This window comes from Triticum urartu, chromosome 6A (genome assembly GCF_056163025.1).
Source record: "Triticum urartu cultivar PI428250 chromosome 6A, HENAU_Tu73, whole genome shotgun sequence".
Taxonomy (NCBI): domain Eukaryota; kingdom Viridiplantae; phylum Streptophyta; class Magnoliopsida; order Poales; family Poaceae; genus Triticum; species Triticum urartu.
The window spans coordinates 46,665,799-46,686,645 of NC_141878.1; the positions used below are offsets into that span (position 1 = coordinate 46,665,799).

The 20,847-nt window shown below is 47.3% G+C and overlaps 1 protein-coding gene and 2 long non-coding RNA genes across 5 annotated transcripts; 1 reads left to right on the plus strand and 2 right to left on the minus strand.

Moving 5' to 3' along the window:
- Window positions 1-10,041: 10,041 nt before the first annotated feature.
- Window positions 10,042-12,710, plus strand: LOC147963786 (uncharacterized). 2 transcript variants are annotated; one of them, XR_015609424.1, is made up of 4 exons: window positions 10,042-10,480; window positions 10,667-10,802; window positions 11,189-12,496; window positions 12,590-12,710. It is a non-coding gene; the product is annotated as an uncharacterized LOC147963786 (long non-coding RNA). The 2 variants fall into 2 exon arrangements; XR_015609425.1 differs by having other exon boundaries at window positions 10,043-10,480; window positions 11,189-11,297; window positions 12,410-12,643.
- Window positions 11,159-13,334, minus strand: LOC125512947 (uncharacterized). Of its 2 annotated transcripts, XR_015609423.1 has the most exons (4): window positions 12,922-13,334; window positions 12,638-12,826; window positions 11,872-12,034; window positions 11,159-11,690 (listed from the first exon to the last, which is right to left on the minus strand). It is a non-coding gene; the product is annotated as an uncharacterized LOC125512947 (long non-coding RNA). The 2 variants fall into 2 exon arrangements; XR_015609422.1 differs by having other exon boundaries at window positions 11,159-12,034; window positions 12,922-13,331.
- Window positions 13,335-16,206: 2,872 nt separating this feature from the next.
- Window positions 16,207-18,475, minus strand: LOC125512946 (acetolactate synthase 1, chloroplastic-like). The gene has a single exon (XM_048678004.2). It carries the CDS (start codon window positions 18,356-18,358, stop codon window positions 16,595-16,597), a length of 1,764 nt encoding a protein of 587 aa, XP_048533961.1. The 5' UTR covers window positions 18,359-18,475; the 3' UTR covers window positions 16,207-16,594.
- Window positions 18,476-20,847: the final 2,372 nt, after the last annotated feature.

Here is a 20,847-nt window from a genome sequence, read left to right on the forward strand (position 1 = left end):
TAAAAACAAATAATATCTATGCCTACGGCCATGCCGTAGGCATAGTTCTCGGCCAGGGGCTGCCAGGAGGTGCCACGTGGCGGGGCTATGCCTACGGCAAGGCCGTAGGCATAGATGGAAAACTATGCCTACGGCTTTGCCGTCGGCATAGATCTGCCACGTGGCAGCTCCTAGTTAAAAAATAGATAATATCTATGCTGACGGCCGCCGTCAAGGCCGTCGGCATAGATTTGACGGCGTCAGCCCGCCGTTTGTCCCTGGGCCACCAGGGCCACATCTATGCCGACAGCCTAACTATGCCTACGGCCACCGTAGGCATAGATCGATATATGCCGACGGCCTAACTATGCCTACGGCTGCCGTAGGCATAGATGGAGGTATGCCGTCGGCTTCTCTATGCCGACGGCTTTTCCCAGGCCGTCTGCGTAGCTCGAGTTATGCCGACGGCCTCGACAAAAAGCCGTCGGCATAGATAAGGCCGTAGGCATATAGGGTTATTCCGGTAGTGATTGCTGTTTGTTTTATCCACCTAAGGCTACGGGCTTGCAACAAGCGTGTGCGCGCAGCTTCCACACTTTTACTCTAGCTGTTCAGTCACTTCAGCCGTTATTACTAGCCACCTCTGACTCTTCTCCGTTCTCACACTCCGCCGCCGCATTTGACCAACCCATCCATCGCCCCCCGCGCAGAGGCAGCACAAGCACACCGCCGGCCGTAATCGATCGAGGCGAGGGACGACGGCGAAGCAACCCGGCCGTCGGTAACGCCGCCGCACCCCTGGTTATCAAGCAAGGTACGTTCGCCGCGTCCATCACGCTTAAAGTCTGCTCTGTATTTGGGCTGTCCGCCGGCCGGCCACCGTGCCCAAAACCCTAGTTCGATTGCATTCCAGTGCCACTTTATTCTAATCCAACGTAGTAGGATGGATTCGGCCGATTTCTGGCTGGAGGATCTAATAGTCTCGCCTGACGCCCGAGAAGATCCGTCCAGCACCACCACGCCGCCCGCCGTCCCTCGCGACGGGCTCGGCCTCGATTTCGAGCTCTTGCCGGCAGGCAATGGCGCCCGATCCCCTCCCGCGGCGGTCACGTCCAGGATATCCGTGCAGAGGTTCTGCGCCGCCGTGGCCCGATTCGACGGCTTCAAGACGAGGCTGGCAACGGAGACCGGGCTCGGCGGCATGCTGCACCTCAAGCCGCTGCCCAAGCTGAACCTCAAGTTCAGCGCCTTCCTGATGGAGAGGGTCGACGTCGACGACCGGTCCATCCGGATCGACGACGAGACCTCCATCAACTTCTCCCCTCAGGACGTCAGAAACGTCTTCGGACTGCCGTGTGGGGCCAGGACCATATAACCAAACCCAGTCCGTCTGTCAGAGGCCTGCAAGGAATTCAGGCGCGCGGCGGCGGAGGTCGGCGGCAAGGGCACGCATAGCCTCAAGGCGGTGGAGGCCATTCTACTGAGAGAGCTGAGCGAGGCATCGGCGACGCAGGTCGAGATCGATTGCTTCAAGATCGCGTATGTGGTTTTCACGGTTGGGCATGTGCTGTGCCCTTCCTCCAAGTATGATTACACCAGCATTGACTACTGGCAAGCGCTGTGTGACATTTCGACCATCGCCGAGTTCAACTGGTGCGAATATGTCCTCCAGCACCTCATGCCGGCCGTCGAGAAGCTCAAGGCCGACATGGAAAGAGGGTACTCCCCGATTCACCTTGCAGGCTGCCATCTCTTCCTTCAGGTAGCTGGCCTCTGTTTTAATTTACAACAAATTGCAATTGTGTTCTTACTGTAATGTAATGCCTACTAAGCATTTCACTGGTTGCTTTTTTTTTCATGGATAGCAGATTTTTGTCCTGGATAACATGGACCTAGGCGCCGTCACCCTTCGGCAACATGCTTTTCCAAGAATTTCCCTGTTTGACTGTGCCACGCTGAGGAAGATGATTGGCATACTGACCACAGGTGTCACCGGGGACAAGTCTTTCTTCTTAGCCCGTGTGAGCATTTAATCTGAAACTAACATGATACCCCAATGCATATATAATCTTGTCACTATAATTATGACATGATTGCCCCAAAAGATGCTCCAAAAACACTCCGAGTGTTACTGATATCACAATTACCCCAGCAGGGTCTACGCCGCGATGATGTTGGATATACTGTCAGCAATGCTGGACGCATCGCAAGAGCCCGTGCCCACAATGAGAAGCACCCATTTATTTCCAGTGATCAAGAGCAAACTCCAGATCCAGAGCAGTATCCAAGCTCTGCAGAAGAATTCGCGGAACATGTACGCAGGCTATATCCAGAGATGGTAAGATCAGCACACTCCCACCTCTCCATTGTCTCTGCTGTTTGCTTATTACCAGCACTTGTCGATCCACATTTTATTTTATCAACTGTCGCTGCACTTGGGAATTTGTGTTCATCAGGACGCTGAGGCGGTATGCACGCTGTTGAGGGAGTGCAATGCTCGCATGTGTGCCCACATGGACGAAATGGAGCAGAAATGCCAAGTTGAAAGGCTTGATTTTGCGGATAAACTGATGAGGCTTGTCTCCAAGAGTAGATGCACATGCAAGCCATCTAATTAAGTATCACACAAGGTCTGTTTATTTCTTTTAACTAGATGATGCCCCGCGCGTTGCTGCGGGACATTGGTGTGGGATATCTTTACTTTTTCTAAGCATGTTAGCATGAAATGTCAGATGAAACACAAATTAACAGCTGGTAATTGTTAGTAACTGAAATTATTATTATATAACAACAAATCCCGTAGTTTTTCATGTCTGGCAAGCATGGCGAGCTACATTCATAATTTGGCTACATATCAATATATCATCAGATAGAACTCTATAAAACAAATAAGCATATGCAGTTTTTTTGCTAGCTCAAAAGATTATATGTACATCTTGGCTAACATAGACGCTCAGGTATACATGCGCCCTTGCTTCAAGCTTTTTCTCTAAAAGTGAAACTTACCAAATAAAAATGTCAGATAAAGATGGAACAATAAGGGAATGGATAAAAATTGAAAGATGGGTATAGGAGAGAAGAGATACAACCACAGAATTAGGAGGGGAAAACTTAGGATCAACTCGCTTAGTAGTGTATTCAGAAGATGGCATCCCACATGGAAAAATGATTCTTCTGCAAGAAGTTTACGTTCTCCTTTAACAGGGTAACAGATGACAGAATTGTGCATTAAGCCTAATAGGCAAGAATTTTCATGAGATAATATCAGTAACAAATTGACAGAGAATGGAAATCATATTATCTTGGCACAAACCTCAAGACCGTAGTTGGTCCAACAACACAGTATTGGACATTGTTGCTGCTTAAAACATCAAGAATGTTTATCCTACAAAAATTCATTGCATACCTTCTTGTGTAAGCTGTCATATCGAGCAGTTCCTAGACGTTCCAGTAATCTACATATCAAACATAGAGTATTTGCCGCAAGATAATAAAAAATCTATAAATTATGCACTAACAATAATATATCAAGAAAAACATATGCAGAAAAGCAACCTAAAAAAATTATAATAGTAGAGTCGAGATAGGGCACGGACCTACCGGATCGTACCATGACCATCGGGCATTCAATCATGTCATGCTTGGCAACCTGCAGATAGGAAACGTCAATGTTTTAAGGTCATCTGACCATCGTACCATGACCTTCGTGGGCTGGGAGTCATTCAGATCGCTGCCACTCAATGCAGCCTGCAGATAGGAAACGTCGATGTTTTAAGGTCCCGCGAAAAACTAATTGAAACTTTGATCATAGCATACAGATAATCTCCATACATATAGCATAGCAGCAGCGGAGGCTTTCCTAATTGGTAATCAAATACAGTAGGAAAAATGTAAACAGAAGCAGGTGGCCCAAAGGATAGAATCGAAGGGTGGCCTCTCCTTTGGCTTGGCAAATTTAAGGAAGAAAATGAAGGGCTCGCGGTGCTGTTGGTATATCATGTTGCGCCGCAAAAAGAGACAAACAGGGGGGGCGGGGGGGGGGGGGGGGGGGGGGGGCGTCTGCAAACCCTAGATCAGATCCGATCGGGCCAGGCATGGCCTGATGGAGGGGGGGAGAGAGGTGACTTACCTGTAGAGAATCACGAGTACTCTAAGCTGAACTGCGCTCCAGGTTGCCCTCAAAGATGTTGGTGAGCTTGTTGATGCGGCTGAACTGCGGCTCCGCCCATCCTCTACATCGATCACCTTGCGATCTTGCCGCGCCATCGCCACCGTAGCCGCCGGTTCTACCCCTGACGGTGGCCGCAAACCCTAGATGAAGCTGCATTCTGCTGCGTCCGTTCCCGCATGGGGTTTTGTATCGTTGGGGAGAAACGGATGGGGAATGAGAGACGGCGAGGGATTCATTCTGCACGGACGTTCCCACTCGAGGACGACGGTTCGCTTTTGCACACTTTCGCTTCCATGGGGTCGAGGGAGGAGGAGTCAACCCGAGGGGCGTGACCGCGTGAAGCACCGGGATCAATTCGAGCTGCAGATCTGAGCCATCGTAGTGAATCAAATGGCCGAAAATAATTATGGTGACGTGGATGCATGAGAGCGCAGAGAATTCAAATAGTGGGGGCTCCTATTTAGATATAGTAGATTTCGGCACTCCCAGCGAACCAATTCATTCGGCATGCATGCAAGATGTCTCCAGCACTCATCTCCACGCTAGAACCGAAGACCACAATAATGCCGCTGTCCTCACAAAGTCACAATATCTGCTACTCCCTCTTTTCCTAAATATAAGTCTTTTTAGAAGATTTCAATATAGATTACATATGAAGCGAAATAGGTGAATCTCATTCTAAAATTTGTCTATATACATCTGTATTTAATCCATGTTGAAATCTCTAAAAAGACTTATATTTACAAACGGGAGAGAGTATTTCTTTCGTATTCAGAAATCAGACGGTCTTGCTAATTTTGTGTTGATATTCACGTGCAGATTATTAGTTCTAATCAAGGAGCAGAGCTCTGTTTTGCCGTTCCTCAGGGCTCAGAGCATCTCTAGCCGTTGGCCTCCCAGGAGGCGTTAAAAATCGCTCCCTGAGGGTGTACCGGCGCAAAACGCGCGCTGGGGGCGTAATGCCACCCAGTCGTGGCGTCCACGGGATTTCTTTAAACGGCGCAAATACGGCGAGTTCATGCATATTTCGGCGACTTTAAACCAAATTCAACCAAACACGGCGCAAACACGGCGAGTTCATGCATATTTAAAGTATTTTACAAAAAGAAAAAACACACTACTAGGTTCGCCCGCCGTCTCGCTTGCCTCGCCGCTCCTCGCCGGCCGCCGCCCTTGCAGTTCTACATGCCGAGGAGGCTGTAGAACCGCGTGTAGTCACCGTCGTCGTCGTTGTCGTCGCCGCCTCCGTCGTGGCCGCCGTCCCTGCTGCAACCCTCCCACGGTTGGCGCGGCGGGTTGGACGGTCCGGCGGCGTCCTCGTCGTCGTCGCTGTCGAGGATCACGACGTCATGCTCGTCCTCGCGCCCACGCTTGCGGGCGGCGATCTCCTCTAGGGCCTGGGTCTGCCGGGTCATCTCCGTCCGGAGGTAGTCGTCGCGCGCTCACCGCAGGGCGTTCGCGTCGGAGAAGCCGCGCCGGGCTATCTCCTCGTACTCCGGGGGAGACTGGGCTCCGGCTTGGGCGCGACGAGGACGAGGCGCCCGGAAGCGGGGGTGGAGTCGGCGATGCGGATACCGGAGCTGCAGGTGCGCCGGCTGACAGGCGTGTCCTGGGGCTCCTGGGGCTCCGGCTTGACAGGGCGGAGGCAGGGAGAGCCGGTTGACCGACCGGACGAGGAGGAGGACGCCCCGGGGTCCATGCGCGAGGCGTCCACGAGCTCCCACGGCGGCGAGAGAAGGACGGCGGGGAGGGGTACTCCAGCCTCGGCGTGTTGCCGCCCTCGATGTACTCGAGGACGGCCTCCAGCGTGCGGCCGGGCACGCCCCACCATCGGGCCGCCCCTCGGAGTTGAGCCTGCCAGAGGGCACGACGCCGTTGGTGGCCTCGAGCTACTCGGCGTGACGGCGGCGGAAGTAGGGCTCCCAAAGCGGGCTATCGGGGACGTAGCGCGGCCCCTCCCTCGTCGCCCGCGGCAGAGGGGCGCGAATATGCGTGATCTCCTCACGACGCGCCGCCCCGGTGGGCGGTGGTGGCACCGGGACCCCGCCGGCGCTGATTCTCCACGCCCCGGGCACCCGCATGTCCGGCGGGACCAGGTACTCGGCCTCGTAGAGGAGCCGGGCTTCGTTTTCGTGAAGGTGGCGGCGGCCGAAGCCGTTCGCCGCCGCGCCATCGCCTGGGAATTGTTCGGCCATTTCTACGAACTGGGACGGCGAGGGGAGAGGGAGGAAGGGATATAGGGCGCGTCGGGAGTGGGGACTCTGTGCGTGCCACCGGCGCGTTGTGGTCGGTTTATATAGGCGGAGGCGGCGCGAGCACGCGTGGCGGCCTCGTCTACGCGTGGCATGCGCGGGGACGTGTGTCGTCACGCCTTCACTGCGCTGCCCGTGAGGCATCAATGGCGGAGGCTGACCGGCGCGGCAGCGCGCGACAGCTTTGGCATTGATTCGCCGCGGGAAATGAGGCGATGAGGACGACGAAGCGGCGAGAAACGAGACGAGTCGCTGGTAAGGAGGGCTCGCGGCTCTTTCACGCCAAAAACGATTCGCCCGGCGCCCCCGAGCGCCCCCAGCGCGCCGGGTTCGAATTGGGTCCATCGGCGCCAATTTCGGTCCAAGCCGATGAAAATTGGGCCCTTAGGGACGCGACTGGGCCAATTTTTTGGCGTCAGTGACCGAAAAGTCGACTGGAGGGTCTTGTTAGGGGTGCGGCTGGAAATGCTCTCGGGCAGCCACAGACAGCTCACCAAGTATCTAGGCTGGGCACGAGCTGTGTTGGGTGTCTGAGTACTAGGAACTAGCTTTCGTAAAATGGAAAATACCAACCTTCACAACTACTTTTTTCATCCCATAATATAAGAGTATTTTTGGAGTGAAGCGGTTTGGAAGGCCGAGCTGCTTGGCGGCCGCTATCCCGTGCGGACAATGAAGGATTGGAATCCATTCCTTCTTACTTCTTAGTTATATAGAGATGCTAATACAGGGGTGCCATTCTCTCGTCTTCTGTATTTGTATGTCAACCTCCGTTCTGGGCGATGATGCAAGAACATGATGTGCCTCGCTGGCTGAGTTTGAATTTTGGTGCTGCTATTCCTCACCTGTAGTCGCTCACAGCGCACGTCCTCACATGCAAGGCTGGTCGTTATTCCTTTTTCTCTTCTCTTTTTTTCTTTCTCTAGCTGCACGTATTCTGTAAAAGTTATGTTTGGTTGTTATATTTCATTCATTTATAAAAAAATAAAATAGTGAAAAACATTTTGAAGGCACTGCTAAATTGTTCGGACTCATATTACAAACAATCTTGATCGTGTATTTGAAAAATGTGCAGCATGCGTGCATTTAAAATAATCACCCCGTATTCAAAACAAGTCCACCACATATTCAGAAATATATGACAACTGTTCATCACATATTTAGAAAATGTTCATCACGTATTTTAAAAGTATTCACCAATTTTGAAAATGAAAGCATGTATCTAAAATATGTTCACCGCATATTGGAATAATATTTGTCGCGTATGCGAAAAAGTTCATCGCATATTTGAAAATATGTTCATTACGTATTTGGATCATGTCTCGTTTTATAAAAAATGTTCATCGTGTATTTAAAACATGTTCCTACATATTTTTAAAAAATTCACCCCATATTCAAAAACAATTTAGAGAAAATGATTATCGTTTTGTTAGAGACACTGCCGATATATCTACTCCCCGAGGGGAAAGTATCCAGTGCACCTATTCTCAATAAATCTCATTTTTGGGGTTGAATATTCTTGAAGTTTTGTGCAGATGAAAGGTTAAAGTTGCATTCTAAAATTTTAAAGTTTATGTTGAAACAAAGCAATACAATCACAAGCTGGTATTTTGGTGATGAGAGCCGGGCTGTGGATTCGGACCATTTTGTTGGCCATGTAAATGTTTCTGATTATTGTTTCTACAACTATGTTTCAAATTTGGATATGAGAATTAGAAGCGTTATTTTTTTCTGAATACAGACACTCAAAGGGCGTATTAGTTCTGATTAACATCGAGGAAAACAAAGATCGGTACAATGGATAAACAACTGGATGTAGAACGACCACAAAAAATAAATTACATTAAATACATAATAGTATCCTTCCTCTGATTGTATGCCGCCGCTGAAATTTAAAAATTGCACTCAACCAACAACAAAGAAAACTAACACCTGCAAATGCCCTCACCATACCGGCCTTTAAAGACGGCAATAGCGACTTGTCCTTTGAGATGAGATCTATTAATCACTGGAGCATCAACCTTTACACTTGCAAAATATCAAGATACGAAGGAAACCAAGAGATCTGTGGACAAAAACTCTCACAGGCCCTTCGTTGTGCCGGATCGAGTATCGTCAAGGTAGGGAGAGACCAGAGTGACCTTATTCTAACACGCCATCATCACCACCACCTCGTCAATGATGCCGGAGAAGCAAAAACCTAAGAAAAATAAAACGAGACGGACGGGCCCCCACTCCTCTTGCCGCCAATGAGGCCACCAAACGGGGAAGATGAGGGGCACCGAGGCTGCGGGTTGGGTTGGGAGGCGGCAGCATGATTCGTTTGAACGGAACTTTGATACTTACTTAGAGTACTTAAAATTAGAAGTGTTTTTTTGGTACTACAAAATTGTTTCCATAACTTTTCATCAATTGTAAAATTGTGATTTTTTTTTACTGAGGTGATCGCATGGTAAAAAATAAGAAGGTGCAACATATATTTGTTCAATCTGGTTGATTAAGGACTTGTCCAATAACCCATCCAAGAAAAGGTCTTAACACATTGGAACATGTACGCATGTGAGTACCTGATGATAAATATGGGTGCACTAAATACAGACACTTGGCATTTCTTGTTGAATCCATGGGTAATTAAGTTTTTATGTTTGGTTCCTCAAAAAAAAAGTTTTTATGTTTGGAATGGAATGATTCTTTGGGGCAGTCTAATGATTAGTTCTCAATCAAGAAAAACGATTTATTTGTACATTTGTTGCTGTTTTTAGTATGTTTTTGAACGATTTTGTACTAGTTGGGCCAAATCTACTATGGTTAGTGACTTAATTATGAAAATTGAATGTAATCATCAAAAGAAAAATTGCAATTAATTTATTACTAGTAAGCGTGCACGTGCAACGCACGTATCATAATTTATAAAATATCCACTTTAAATATTATTTTTAGTGATTTTTTTACCGAGCCATCGAAATATGTCTCATGCCCAACAATGAGAGTGCGTGGGTAATACACGACCGACAAACATGTCTTCACAATAAATTCACAATCACATAACTTTATTATAATTTGTTACATAACTTTTTTTAAACAACAACTAAACAATATTATTTACTACGCCCTCTGTAAACTAAACTGAAAAAATGTCTTATATTAACGTACAGAGGTAATATTTATTGAGGAGATCCTCGTCCATCTTCATGTATTTTTAGAGGGATAATAAAATATTGGATTGTTTTTAGAGAGATAAAAATAATTATTGAGTCTTGATTGAAAAAATGACAAACATATTCATGTATTAAAATTTAGAAAACATAAATCCAAATAAAAAAAGGTGACCTTTTTAAAAAAATAAACATGCTAATATCACTCAACTTAGTCTAAGACAACTGAAATCTAACTACACCTTTACAAATACTTTAATTTTGGATATGATTCATTCGTTGCCTACCTAGCAGCTAGCTTGGTTTCCGATTCAAGAACGCAATCGCTAATTAGCAGGTAAAAGAATGAACTGCTGGCCTGGATTGATCGGACTTTTGATAATTTCTGGCCCATATCAATGGACAAGGAGCCGGTTCCCTCAGTTAGGCCCCTCACACCGTCACCTACCTACCCATCCACCGCTTCACCTATGCTCAAAAAAAAAACCCCACCACTTCACCTAAAAAAAAATCCCACCGGCCCTCACATTTCTCCCCGTCGTTCCCCATTCTTCCTTGGTCGTCGCCAGCTCCCTCTCCCCGCCTCCTCGGGCCACCCCTCCCCTTCGTACCCACCGCCACCAAGAGGTTCGCAACCCCTGCTCTTCCCCGCTTTTTCGTCGAATCCGGCCGCTCAAGTGGCCGAGGAGGTCCCCGAGCTCGGCATGCACGGGAGCATCCCAGCGCTAGGCTCCGTCGGAGGTGCGAGACTTCCACGCCCCTGCTCTTCCCCGTCCTTCTTCGAATCTGCTCGCCGAAGTGCCGAAGAATGCGCTCGAGCTCAGCATGCTCACGGGCGACCCAGCGCGGATGCCCGCAACAAGACGACAAGGAGCAGGCGTGGGTGCGCAAAAATATATGGTCACAGTTCGATGCCTCCACTGGTATGAGCTATGTTATTGTGAAATGAATTCTCATTGCTGTATTGACTGTCAGGATTAATTCTGATTTGATCTTAGTCCTTAGACAGTACTTCGTGTCAACTCTGGATTATCCTACCTTTGCACTTAAATTTTAATTCGTACTGTGCAGTTTACCGTGTACTAATGTACCAATGTAATTTCAATTAGGCGTGCCTCTGTTTGATGTGCTATTCAAGATCCCTGTACAATTGTGTTATTCAAGATACAATGGCACTCGATGATGCTTGCTAAGAAGGTCTGCAATATGCACTGGACTGTTGATTGCCAGATGACTGGAAGATGGGTACTTCATCCTCTCTTGTTTGTTCATTTGAAGCAAGATAAATAAGATTCATGCATTGTAATGAAAACTGCAGATTTAGCTAAACACAACTGATGGTGTAATATCTCTTCCTATGAGCAGCAGTAATGGTATCTTCTGTAGGAGTAATAAGGCATTGCTGCATAAATATACTTGACTTTCAAATGAGCGTGTCAAGAGGTGTAATTAGTGTTGATCCCTACTCTAGGATATCTGGTTCCTGTACTATTTGAAACTTATCAATCAGATGTACAGAATAACAGAAATTTGCTAGATAAGCTAACGTTACAAGGGGAAGTAAACATTAAACATTTCATATAGTGATTTGGAATATCTGATATGTCATCATCGTGTGTTTCCTATTGTAGATAAATTTGCTTGCAAGGCTCTTGATGATATATCCACTTTCATCAAATGCTTAAGGGTATGGTCAATTGGAGAAGACATTACTATGACTACAAAGATCTGTTTTTTCAGGTGATGAATTGTAACCTTATATTCCTTATTACTTGGAATTGAAAATCACTGGAAGCAATCCGTAATTACTTCGGAGACAATCTTTTACTCTTTTCTGTCTTGCTCTTGTTCAGCATAGGATGTATATCATTATCACTATCATGGTGTATTGTTGCCATTGAGGAATCTTCCCATGTAGCAAATTTATCTAGGAAATACAAAACTTTGGCATATCACCATCACGTGCAGACGTACTCTTTCTCCCAAATACTACAGCAGTATCCCTACAATCAGATGTACAAAAATTTGCTTGCTAAAAAACTAATCAATAATCCATGAAATTTAACTGGATTAATTAAGGATCAAGCCACTCACCTTGTGGCTACAATCGACCAGATTCATCTCTCCACGTTCCTGCATGTGAAGAATTGATCATTGCCCCAAGTCAAAACTACTGCATGCCTTATATATGAAGCCCTTACTCAAAATTCGGAAAATATGCAGAATATCCATTTTTATTGACATAGCTATCTGCAGTCCTAGACAAAATGTGACCATAATCCACACTACTACACATGAATTACTATATAGCTACCTTATGGGGGCCTATATGCCTGATCCTCATATCTTCTTGTTTGGCAAAGAGTTCACAATTTGCACTTAGTCTTGAATGGAGAAGATTGCACATGCTATTGTACAACTGGGCAATGGTGTGGAGCTCCATAAGCGACGCCGGTGACTCCAACTGTCCTTCTCGCCTATGCATCCCGACAGAGAAGCTTTAGAAACTATAATCTGTCTACTCCTTGTTCAGTATCAGTAGTGAACATATTATTACACAAATTAATTTAACAAAACTGGATTCTCTTTTTTGGTGATGAAACTGTAGCAACATTGGCCCGGTTTTGTCAATACTGCAAAAGAGGGGGATAGTTGATCGTTGGAAACACCATTGACGCAGGCTTGACGCGCAACTGGGTTATAGATCAATTATCTTCCCACTTCAGTAACAACATGATCTTGTACTTGCTTTTTGAAAATCATGGACGAACAACCTGTGATCTGGTACCAATTTTTGGCACAACCATGAACTCCCAAAGTGATTCACCAGAGTGCTTTATGCTTTATGACAGGTATGCACATATAAGATGGATTTCTTCTGAACCGATTGGAAGCATACGGCAACATGGGCGTACACAAGCGCTAGCCTAAGCATGCAGGTAGATATTATAGAATCTTGTTGATGCAGGTGTGCAAGGATGTAATATTTATGACCGAGCGCAACGCCGGTGGATCTATATCTTTGGGTTCAGAATTTTGAAAGAAAGGGGATGTGGGAAACAATAAGAGGGGAGCTCTACCTCCATCAGCACTTTCCCGGTCGTTGGCGTCGTGATTCCAGCTACGGCCGCTGCAGACGATGACGGGCAGCAGCCGCCGACGTCTTAAGGGCGCAGCTATGCACAACTTCCTGATGAGCACCGTGGACTGGATGCTCTGGAGGTTGCGTCCTCGAGTGCCTTGAGATTTTCCTGCTACTGCTTGACGTACTTAGTTGGCCAATCAGTTCAGAAAAATATTTGGTCAATCAGTTCAGAAAATTATTTTATTGCATATGTACGTATGTGCAAGAAGAGGAGCCAACCTTCTTGAGGCCGGGGATGACGGTGGATAGCTCAACGAATTGTCGGTTGATCTTCTCCCGGCGCTTCCGCTTCTGCTCCGCTGCAAGAGAGAGGGGCGGCAGGGGCAGAACTGAAGGACGGCGAAGAGGGAGCGGCGGGTCTGCGGGTAGACCAGACGGGGTCGGCAGCGAGAGTCTGCATGCAGGACGGACGGCTGGCGAGGGGCGGTGATGAGGGGAGGAGGCGGTAGGGCGCCGGGGAGGTTAGGGATGGAGCAAATCTGTGCGAATTCAAGGGGAGGGAGGTTGAGGATGATCCTAAAATTACGGATCACATCGGTCATCAGGGGGAGTGCCCGACTATGGTCTGCCGCGGCAGAACATTGAATCACAGCCGTTCAATTGGCTGGCAGACCATCGGGTCATTATATACTGTTAGAAGATTTGACTAAATGGATTAGATCTGAGGGTTCTGATTGTTCTGTGTACACTTGTTTGGGTGGTTGTAAAATAACTCTAGTTTGCTCTTTTAATAGTAGTAGAGATTAATAGTAGTAGAGATAGAGACTAAAGAGCTTAGTGTCATAAAGGATTCTCAATCATGGGTAAATCTGAGGTGCCTCCAGCAAAAGCTTTCCCTTAAGAACTAGTACTGCTAATCCCAAAACCAAGGTAGTAGTTAGTGTATGACGGAGGATGATCATGTTCTCAGAACTTGCATACTCCTGTGGCACGGAAGTGTACATGACGCACTGCCTGTGCATGATGGGTGAGACGGTGGAACCTGTGAACAGCCTGGTCGGGCAGTGTCGTTACCCGTACGTTAACATGGGATGACACTGCGTAAAATGGAGAATACGTTGTGGTGTCAAAAAGGTGTCAGGTCAAATACGCGTGAGTCACAAGGGACTGCGGCCAATCCCTACGAATACCGACGAGCCAGATTACGGCCTGCATGGTGCTCGGCCACCAAACGGCATTTTCGGTGTTTTTGACACTACACTGATGTCAAAAAAACTCTTATATTATGGAATGGATAGAGTATTTTAAATCATCACAGTGCCTATCAGAAATCAAATGCACAATCTGGAACATCCTACTTTTGTTTTAGAGATGCTTGAAATTGCCACAAATGTTCATTTTAGAGTCTAAACTTGAAAAATACGTCGAACTGTTCTAAAACTTGGCACGAACGTGTAAATACGGTGCTAATTCCATCTGTATACGTAAAGCACGTCGACGTGGCACTGTATATGGCTGACATGACACTGGCATGATATGGGGCCCACTTGTAGCAACGAAACAGAATTATTTAAATACTATATGTCTATATGACTAGTGGGCCCTACTTTTCAGGGGAATTGAATGAAAAATGATGCGGACAAAGAGAACCGCGTGCTGGCCACCACGCCAACTTAGTCGTGTTGTCTAATGTAGCTCCCGACTCTTAGAGCAACTCCAACGGGCCGACCCAAACAGACGGCGTTTTTGTCCGTTTTTTGTTCGTTTGGGTCGGCCGTCCGCCCTCTTTTAGTTTTGGGTCGGCAGTGCGCCCAACGGGCCGACCCATTTTCATGACCGCGCGTGTTTAACATCGTGCCGTCGCCCTGGTTTTGGCGCTCCAGCGCGCGGGAAAGGTTCGTGCGCGGGGGAAAGCGGCCTAGCGCGCGCTGGTTTTGGCCTTGGAAGGACGTGGAAGCCTTGGTGGCGTGGCGCGGAGGCTACCCGCAGGACATCGTCGACGAGCGCCAGTTCTACAAGCAATTGAGATCGGAGAGGGACGCGAGGAGGAGGGAGCGAGCCGCCTATCGGGAGGACAAGCGTTCGCGGAAGCAGGCGGCTCAATTAAAACTGAAGCTACGAGAAACTTCGGGTTGGGACTTTGAAGACGAGTAGCTTGCTGACGCCTACCTTCAAACGTCGGAGGAGGACATTACCGAGTCGGAGTCAGAAAGCAACGAGTAGTGGTCTTTTTCTTTTATCTGTATACGCTAGAACTATCTACGTATCCATTTTAATCTGAAAAAATGGCCGGCGGCGTCGGCGACGTAGCAGGCGGGCGAGTGTGTGAATTCAATGTGCCACCGACCAGCGGGCCCGGTGAGGAAAGAGGGCGAGCGCGCGCGCGTCCGTCTTGTGTCCGCGCTGACGCAAATCAGGCTCAAAAATAGGCTGAGAATGGGTCGGCAGGCGGACGAAAGCGGACGCGCTTCCGTTTGGGTCGGCGCGTTGGGCCGGCTTTTTTGTCCGCACCGACCCAAACGGACGGCCGCGGACGAAATGGGTCGCTCCATTGAAGTTGCTCTTAATGTAGTGTATATGAAAATTTATCGCAACCCATTTAGCGCAAGTTATTTCTTTTAGAAAAGAAAAGGTATGTAATAATAAAGTTAGATTCAAATATTCTTGTGTCCATATATTATTTAAAAAATATTATAAACAAGGCTCCATGCCACACTGTTTGTTATGAATATTTGTGGTACATACATAATAACCTCATGGTACACATCTAACATCAAGTATACATCTAATGACACACCTAGGCTCCGTGGCAACACCCTCAGTTTCTCCTATTTTCTCATTCGGTTGGGTAGTTCCTATGTGATATGGTTATTCTGAGATCGGCGTTGTACGTGGACTACTTCTCCATCTTGTATCATACGGTCGTGTACTCTGTTTGATGGTTGTTTTATATATTTATAACGGGGCAGAAACCTGTGTGTATTTTTCTAGTTTTCTTAAACTTAAAAAGTTGACTATTGAATTTTTGAAAAACACATGCTCCTTGGAGCCTGGGAGCCAAAAAGCCTCACTCCAACAATATTTCCTTTTTCATGAAAAGGATTCAAATGTATTATAAAAGTATCAAAAGTGAAAGATGTATTTGCATGTATGTAAGCATGTATGATTGTACTGTATTAAAAGAACTATAAAATATACCAGAAGTGAAAAATATGCCAAACATTAAAAAAATTACACCAAGAGATCTCTCAAACTTCTGGCCATCAGGCTTCGAACAAAAATTGAATACCTCTACCACCGCAATATGCTCGCATATAGTCTATGGACCATCTGAAAGCTCCTTCGACGCACGACGTTCACTTATGTGTATATCTGGACCATTAGAGCATCTCCAACCGGACCGCCCATATCTGCCCCATACGCTGTCCGGATGAGAAAAAGCCGCCCAACCGGACTCCCTCATAAATTGGACCCTGTCCGCACTCCAAACGAAACCCTAGCGACATTCCACTTCACTCCACTCTTCTCCCATAGTACCAAGCTCCTCTCTGACAAGCTTATCTTAAAGAGGTCCAAAATAAAAGCACAACCACTTTGAAGTACCATAAATCAATTCAAAAGAATTTGTAAAAGCAATGCTGAGATAAAGAGATATACGGGCATTTGCAACATAATATTCTGGTCGAGCCTTTATTGAATTATCTATAGCACAACACAATATCATAATCTCTTATTACTGGCTTCTGATCGGTACAACTACACAAAACTAATAAGATTATCCATAACAAACAGACTGAGCAAACCGATTACCGAACCGCAATTGAACACAAGACAAACATTACGATGGTGATGGTTGCACTTCCAGTGTCTGAATCATACAACTGTAGCATATCATAGTATCATCATTTAAGCCAATGGATGGGAAATGCACTTTGCCAAGAAAGATCAAAGACTAATGGAGAGTTCGACCATCTTCATCCAGGATCGTGTCCTTGAAAGATCCGCCACTTGGTATCATGGGTAGCACATGTTCCTGGTGTGGGACGATGACGTCCAGCAAGTACGGGCCTGGTGTCTCGAGCATCTCCTTGATGGCGGCACGAACCTTGCTCTTCTTTGCCACTCGGACCGCAGGGATACTGAAGCCTCTGGCAATTGTGACGAAGTCTGGGTAAATCTCACTCTCCTTCTCCGGGTTGCCTAGGAAGGTGTGTGCTCGGTTGGCCTTGTAGAGCATGTCCTCCCACTGCACCACCATACCCAGATGCTGGTTGTTAAGAACCATGACCTTCACTTGGAGGTTCTCAATTCGGATCATTGCCAACTCTTGGATGTTCATGAGGAAGCTACCGTCTCCATCAATGTCGATCACAGCGACACCTGGGTTGGCCACTGCGGCACCAGCAGCTGCCGGCAACCCAAAGCCCATTGCCCCAAGCCCACCAGACGACAACCATTGTCTAGGCCTCCTATAGGTGTAATACTGAGCTGCCCACATCTGATGCTGCCCAACGCCGGTGGCAACGATTGCCTCCCCATTTGTCATCTCGTCCAGCACCTGGATAGCATATTGCGGTGGAATGGCTTCACCAAATGTTTGATAACCTAGGGGAAACTCAATTTTTTTCTGCTCCAACTTCAAGCACCAATCACGGTAGTAAAAATTCTTCTCCCCAATGCTCCCTTCTAGCAGAGCATTCATACCCTGCAAAGCAAGCTTGACATCTGCACAAATTGTGACGTGTGGCTGCTTGTTCTTCCCGATCTCCGTGGGGTCAATGTCAATGTGCACAATCTTGGCCCTGCTCGCAAAAGCCTCAATCCTCCCGGTCACGCGATCGTCGAACCGCACACCAAATGCAAGCAACAAGTCAGCCTTATCCACGGCGTAATTGGCATACACTGTCCCGTGCATCCCAAGCATGCGGAGTGACAGCGGATGGTCGCTAGGAAAGTTACCGAGACCCATCAGAGTAGTTGCCACCGGGATGCCGGTGAGCTCAACAAAGCGGCGCAGCTCATCACCAGACGCAGAGCATCCGCCACCAACGTAGAGAACGGGTCTCCTGGCCTCGGCCGCAAGGTGGATGACTTGCTCGAGCAGGTCAGTAGCCGGCTGCTCGGGCAGGCGCGCAATGTACCTGCTGGTTAGCTGCATGGGCGTGTCCCAGGACGGCACAGCCATGTGCTGCTGGATGTCCTTGGGGATGTCCACCAGAACAGGCCCTGGACGACCGGACGACGCGAGGAAGAAGGCCGCTTTGATAATGCGGGGGATGTCGTCCACATCGAGAACCAGGTAGTTGTGCTTGGTGACGGGGCGAGTGACTTCCACGACCGGCGTTTCCTGAAAGGCGCCCGTCCCGATCATGCACCGCGGGACCTGGCCGGTGATGGCGACGAGTGGCACGGAGTCGAGGTGCGCGTCGGCGAGCGCGGTGACGAGGTTGGTGGCACCGGGGCCGGAGGTGGCAATGCAGACGCCGGGCCGGCCGGAAGCGCGCGCGTAGCCTGACGCGGCGAAGGCCTCGCCCTGCTCATGGCGGAGCAGGTGGGTGCGGATGGTGGGCGAGCGCGTGAGCTCCTGGTGGATCTCCATGCACGCACCGCCCGGGTACGCGAACACGTCGCGAACTCCACAGCGCTCGAGGGCCTCCACGAGTATGTCTGCGCCATTTCGCCTAAGCGTTGTGACGGCGGGAGAAGAGGAGGCCATGGTGTTTAGGGCGTCCCCTTGTTTAGAAGCAAGAAGGCCAGAATCCTTAGGAAAACACCCGCCCTCCTTGGCTAGAAACACCGCTCTCACTGGAACACTCGCAGATGCTTTCCTTGCCCTCGTTTTTATAGGGAACGTCTACATCCACGTAGTATTATATATACTCCTATAATGTACGGAAAATAATTCAAATTTTCTTAAGTTGCTAGATATCGGTCACGTTTTGTAAAGGGAAAAATGGGCTCCATGTATACGTGATTATTTTGGAGACTTCGACAGTGTTTCGGTAGGCAACGTACCCGCAAACGCCAGGAAACCAACGTGTGTTAATTTCCGGTCAAAAGAAAAACGTGTGTTCATTTCAGACAAGCCAAAGGATTCACCTAACCCTGCACGTTTTTTCCCTTCAAATCAAAGTGAAAACCTTCACGTTTTATCCAGGGTCGAACAAGACACGTTGGAGATAAAAACAAGAATGGGCAATATGTGATGGACTTGGCCACGGCAGGAAAAGAAAGCAGAGCAAAGCCTCTGAAGATGAAAGCTAAATGTCCCTCAAAAAAAGATGATGAAAGCTAAATGGACACCTCCTGATAACGGAGTGATCAAGGTGAATATCGATGCTTTATTACATGATAAGTAATACGTACTTCCTCCGTCTAGAAAAGCTTGTCCCTTAAATGGATGATCTAGCATCAAATAAGTGTTAGATACATCCATTTGATGAACAAGCTTGGGATAAGTTTTCTGGACAGATGGAGTACCAATCAACGATCTATCGGGCTGGTGATCGGGACCGTGGTATTTTTGGCACTGTCCTACGTGCACAAGCGCTCTGGTATGAGTGTCACTACTGTACAATCAGTCTTTACAAGTTCTTATATGTGTTTGACGAGTTCTATTCCAAGGGACTGCGGCAAACAACCAGTATGCCGAGTGGCAGGCTCTTATGAACAGAAGACCACTTCAGAGACTCCAGTTGGTCGAGAGCCAATCTAAATAAACTCCGCGCAATAAAAAGGACTCAGTCCATACGACCTTTGCAAAGAGCTCGCAACTAGGTGCCACGTGGCACAACTGGTCCGTGTCGACGGCTCCGTAACGTTGAGTGCACCTTTGTCGAGAACCTTAAAGCATGGTTAATATAAGAGCCCACTGTTGGCTCTATGCTCGGGCCATGTTACTTATAGCTTTCATAAAAAAAAATCTCATCTTCTATATCTAAATAGCTAGCCTTCATTAATTTATTTTTTTCAACATGCAAGTATGCCACCTCATCATTCAACATGCATGAAGAAAGGTCAACCACAACATGCAACCATGCATAATAAAAAGCCACCTCAACATGCAAACATGGATGAGAATTTACACACTATTATGATATTTATATTATATAATAACCAAACACCACAAATCATTTTTTAGTTTTAACTCTCATATTATTACTCTACATATTCATGTTTCATATAACCAATTCCCACCGAATATATTGCAAATATTCCGCAATAACGTGTAGGGTATCATTTAGTATACTAAAAGATTGACTGCAGACATTGACTGTAGTAACAAATGTTTACATGCATGGAGAAGTTGGCAACCGCATTTCATTGGAAGGGAGGAAGCAGCTCGGTTGCATGCAAGTTTTTTCCACTCGTGTGCTGCACTAGAGCCCGGCGATAGCTGAAGCACCAGCTTGCTTTTCTTTCCTCACTTCTCTCTCCTCCAGCTAAGATTTTGCTGACCTAAAACAGCTTATAGCTTGCTAACTAGGCTCTATTATACTTGCTCTTATACATGGTACTTCCTCTGTCTCAAAATTTTTGTCTTAAATTAATTTAAATACGGATGTATCTAATACTAAAACGTGACTTGATATATTCGTATTTAAATAAATTTAAGACAAGAATTTTAGGACGAAGAGAGTACTAGGGAACCAGTTTTTGGAAATATTTTTTCCACGTGCAGTAAAGGTTTACCATGTTCGCATTTGGCTGTGCTTGGCAATCATTTTCTGCAAATACTTTTATAACGTGTGGTAAATATTTCTCAAGGTTCCTATGAACCGTACTTGGCAATCCCCTGCAAATACTTCTTTATATGCGGTAAAGATTTGTCAAGTTCCTAGCCGAAAAAATTGGCATAGTGGTTGTTAGAATAAATCTGAGGCGCTCCGTCGATTTACCGAGGACCAAGCAATCACGCAAGCATGATACCGAGATCTGTTAACGAAGTTCACCATCATGGCTACATCCCTGGGGTATGACTACGGGCGCTCCTTCCCATGACATTGTTACAATACCGTATTCCGGCCGCCCGGGCGCCGGCACACGCCGCCGGCTCCCCCGCGTTTTCGTGCTATTATGTTGGCATATGTTATATCGTGTGTCTACTCCCGCTATATACGAGAGGCCTAGGATACAAGTGTCCTATTAGGACACAACTCCTCCCCTGTCTACACACAGTCCAAAACCAAGTCCAACTGTAACCTA

Coding starts and splice junctions, on each gene's coding strand:
- LOC125512946 (XM_048678004.2), bottom strand. CDS start 18,358: ATGGCCTCCTCTTCTCCCGCCGTCACAACGCTTAGGCGAAATGGCGCA.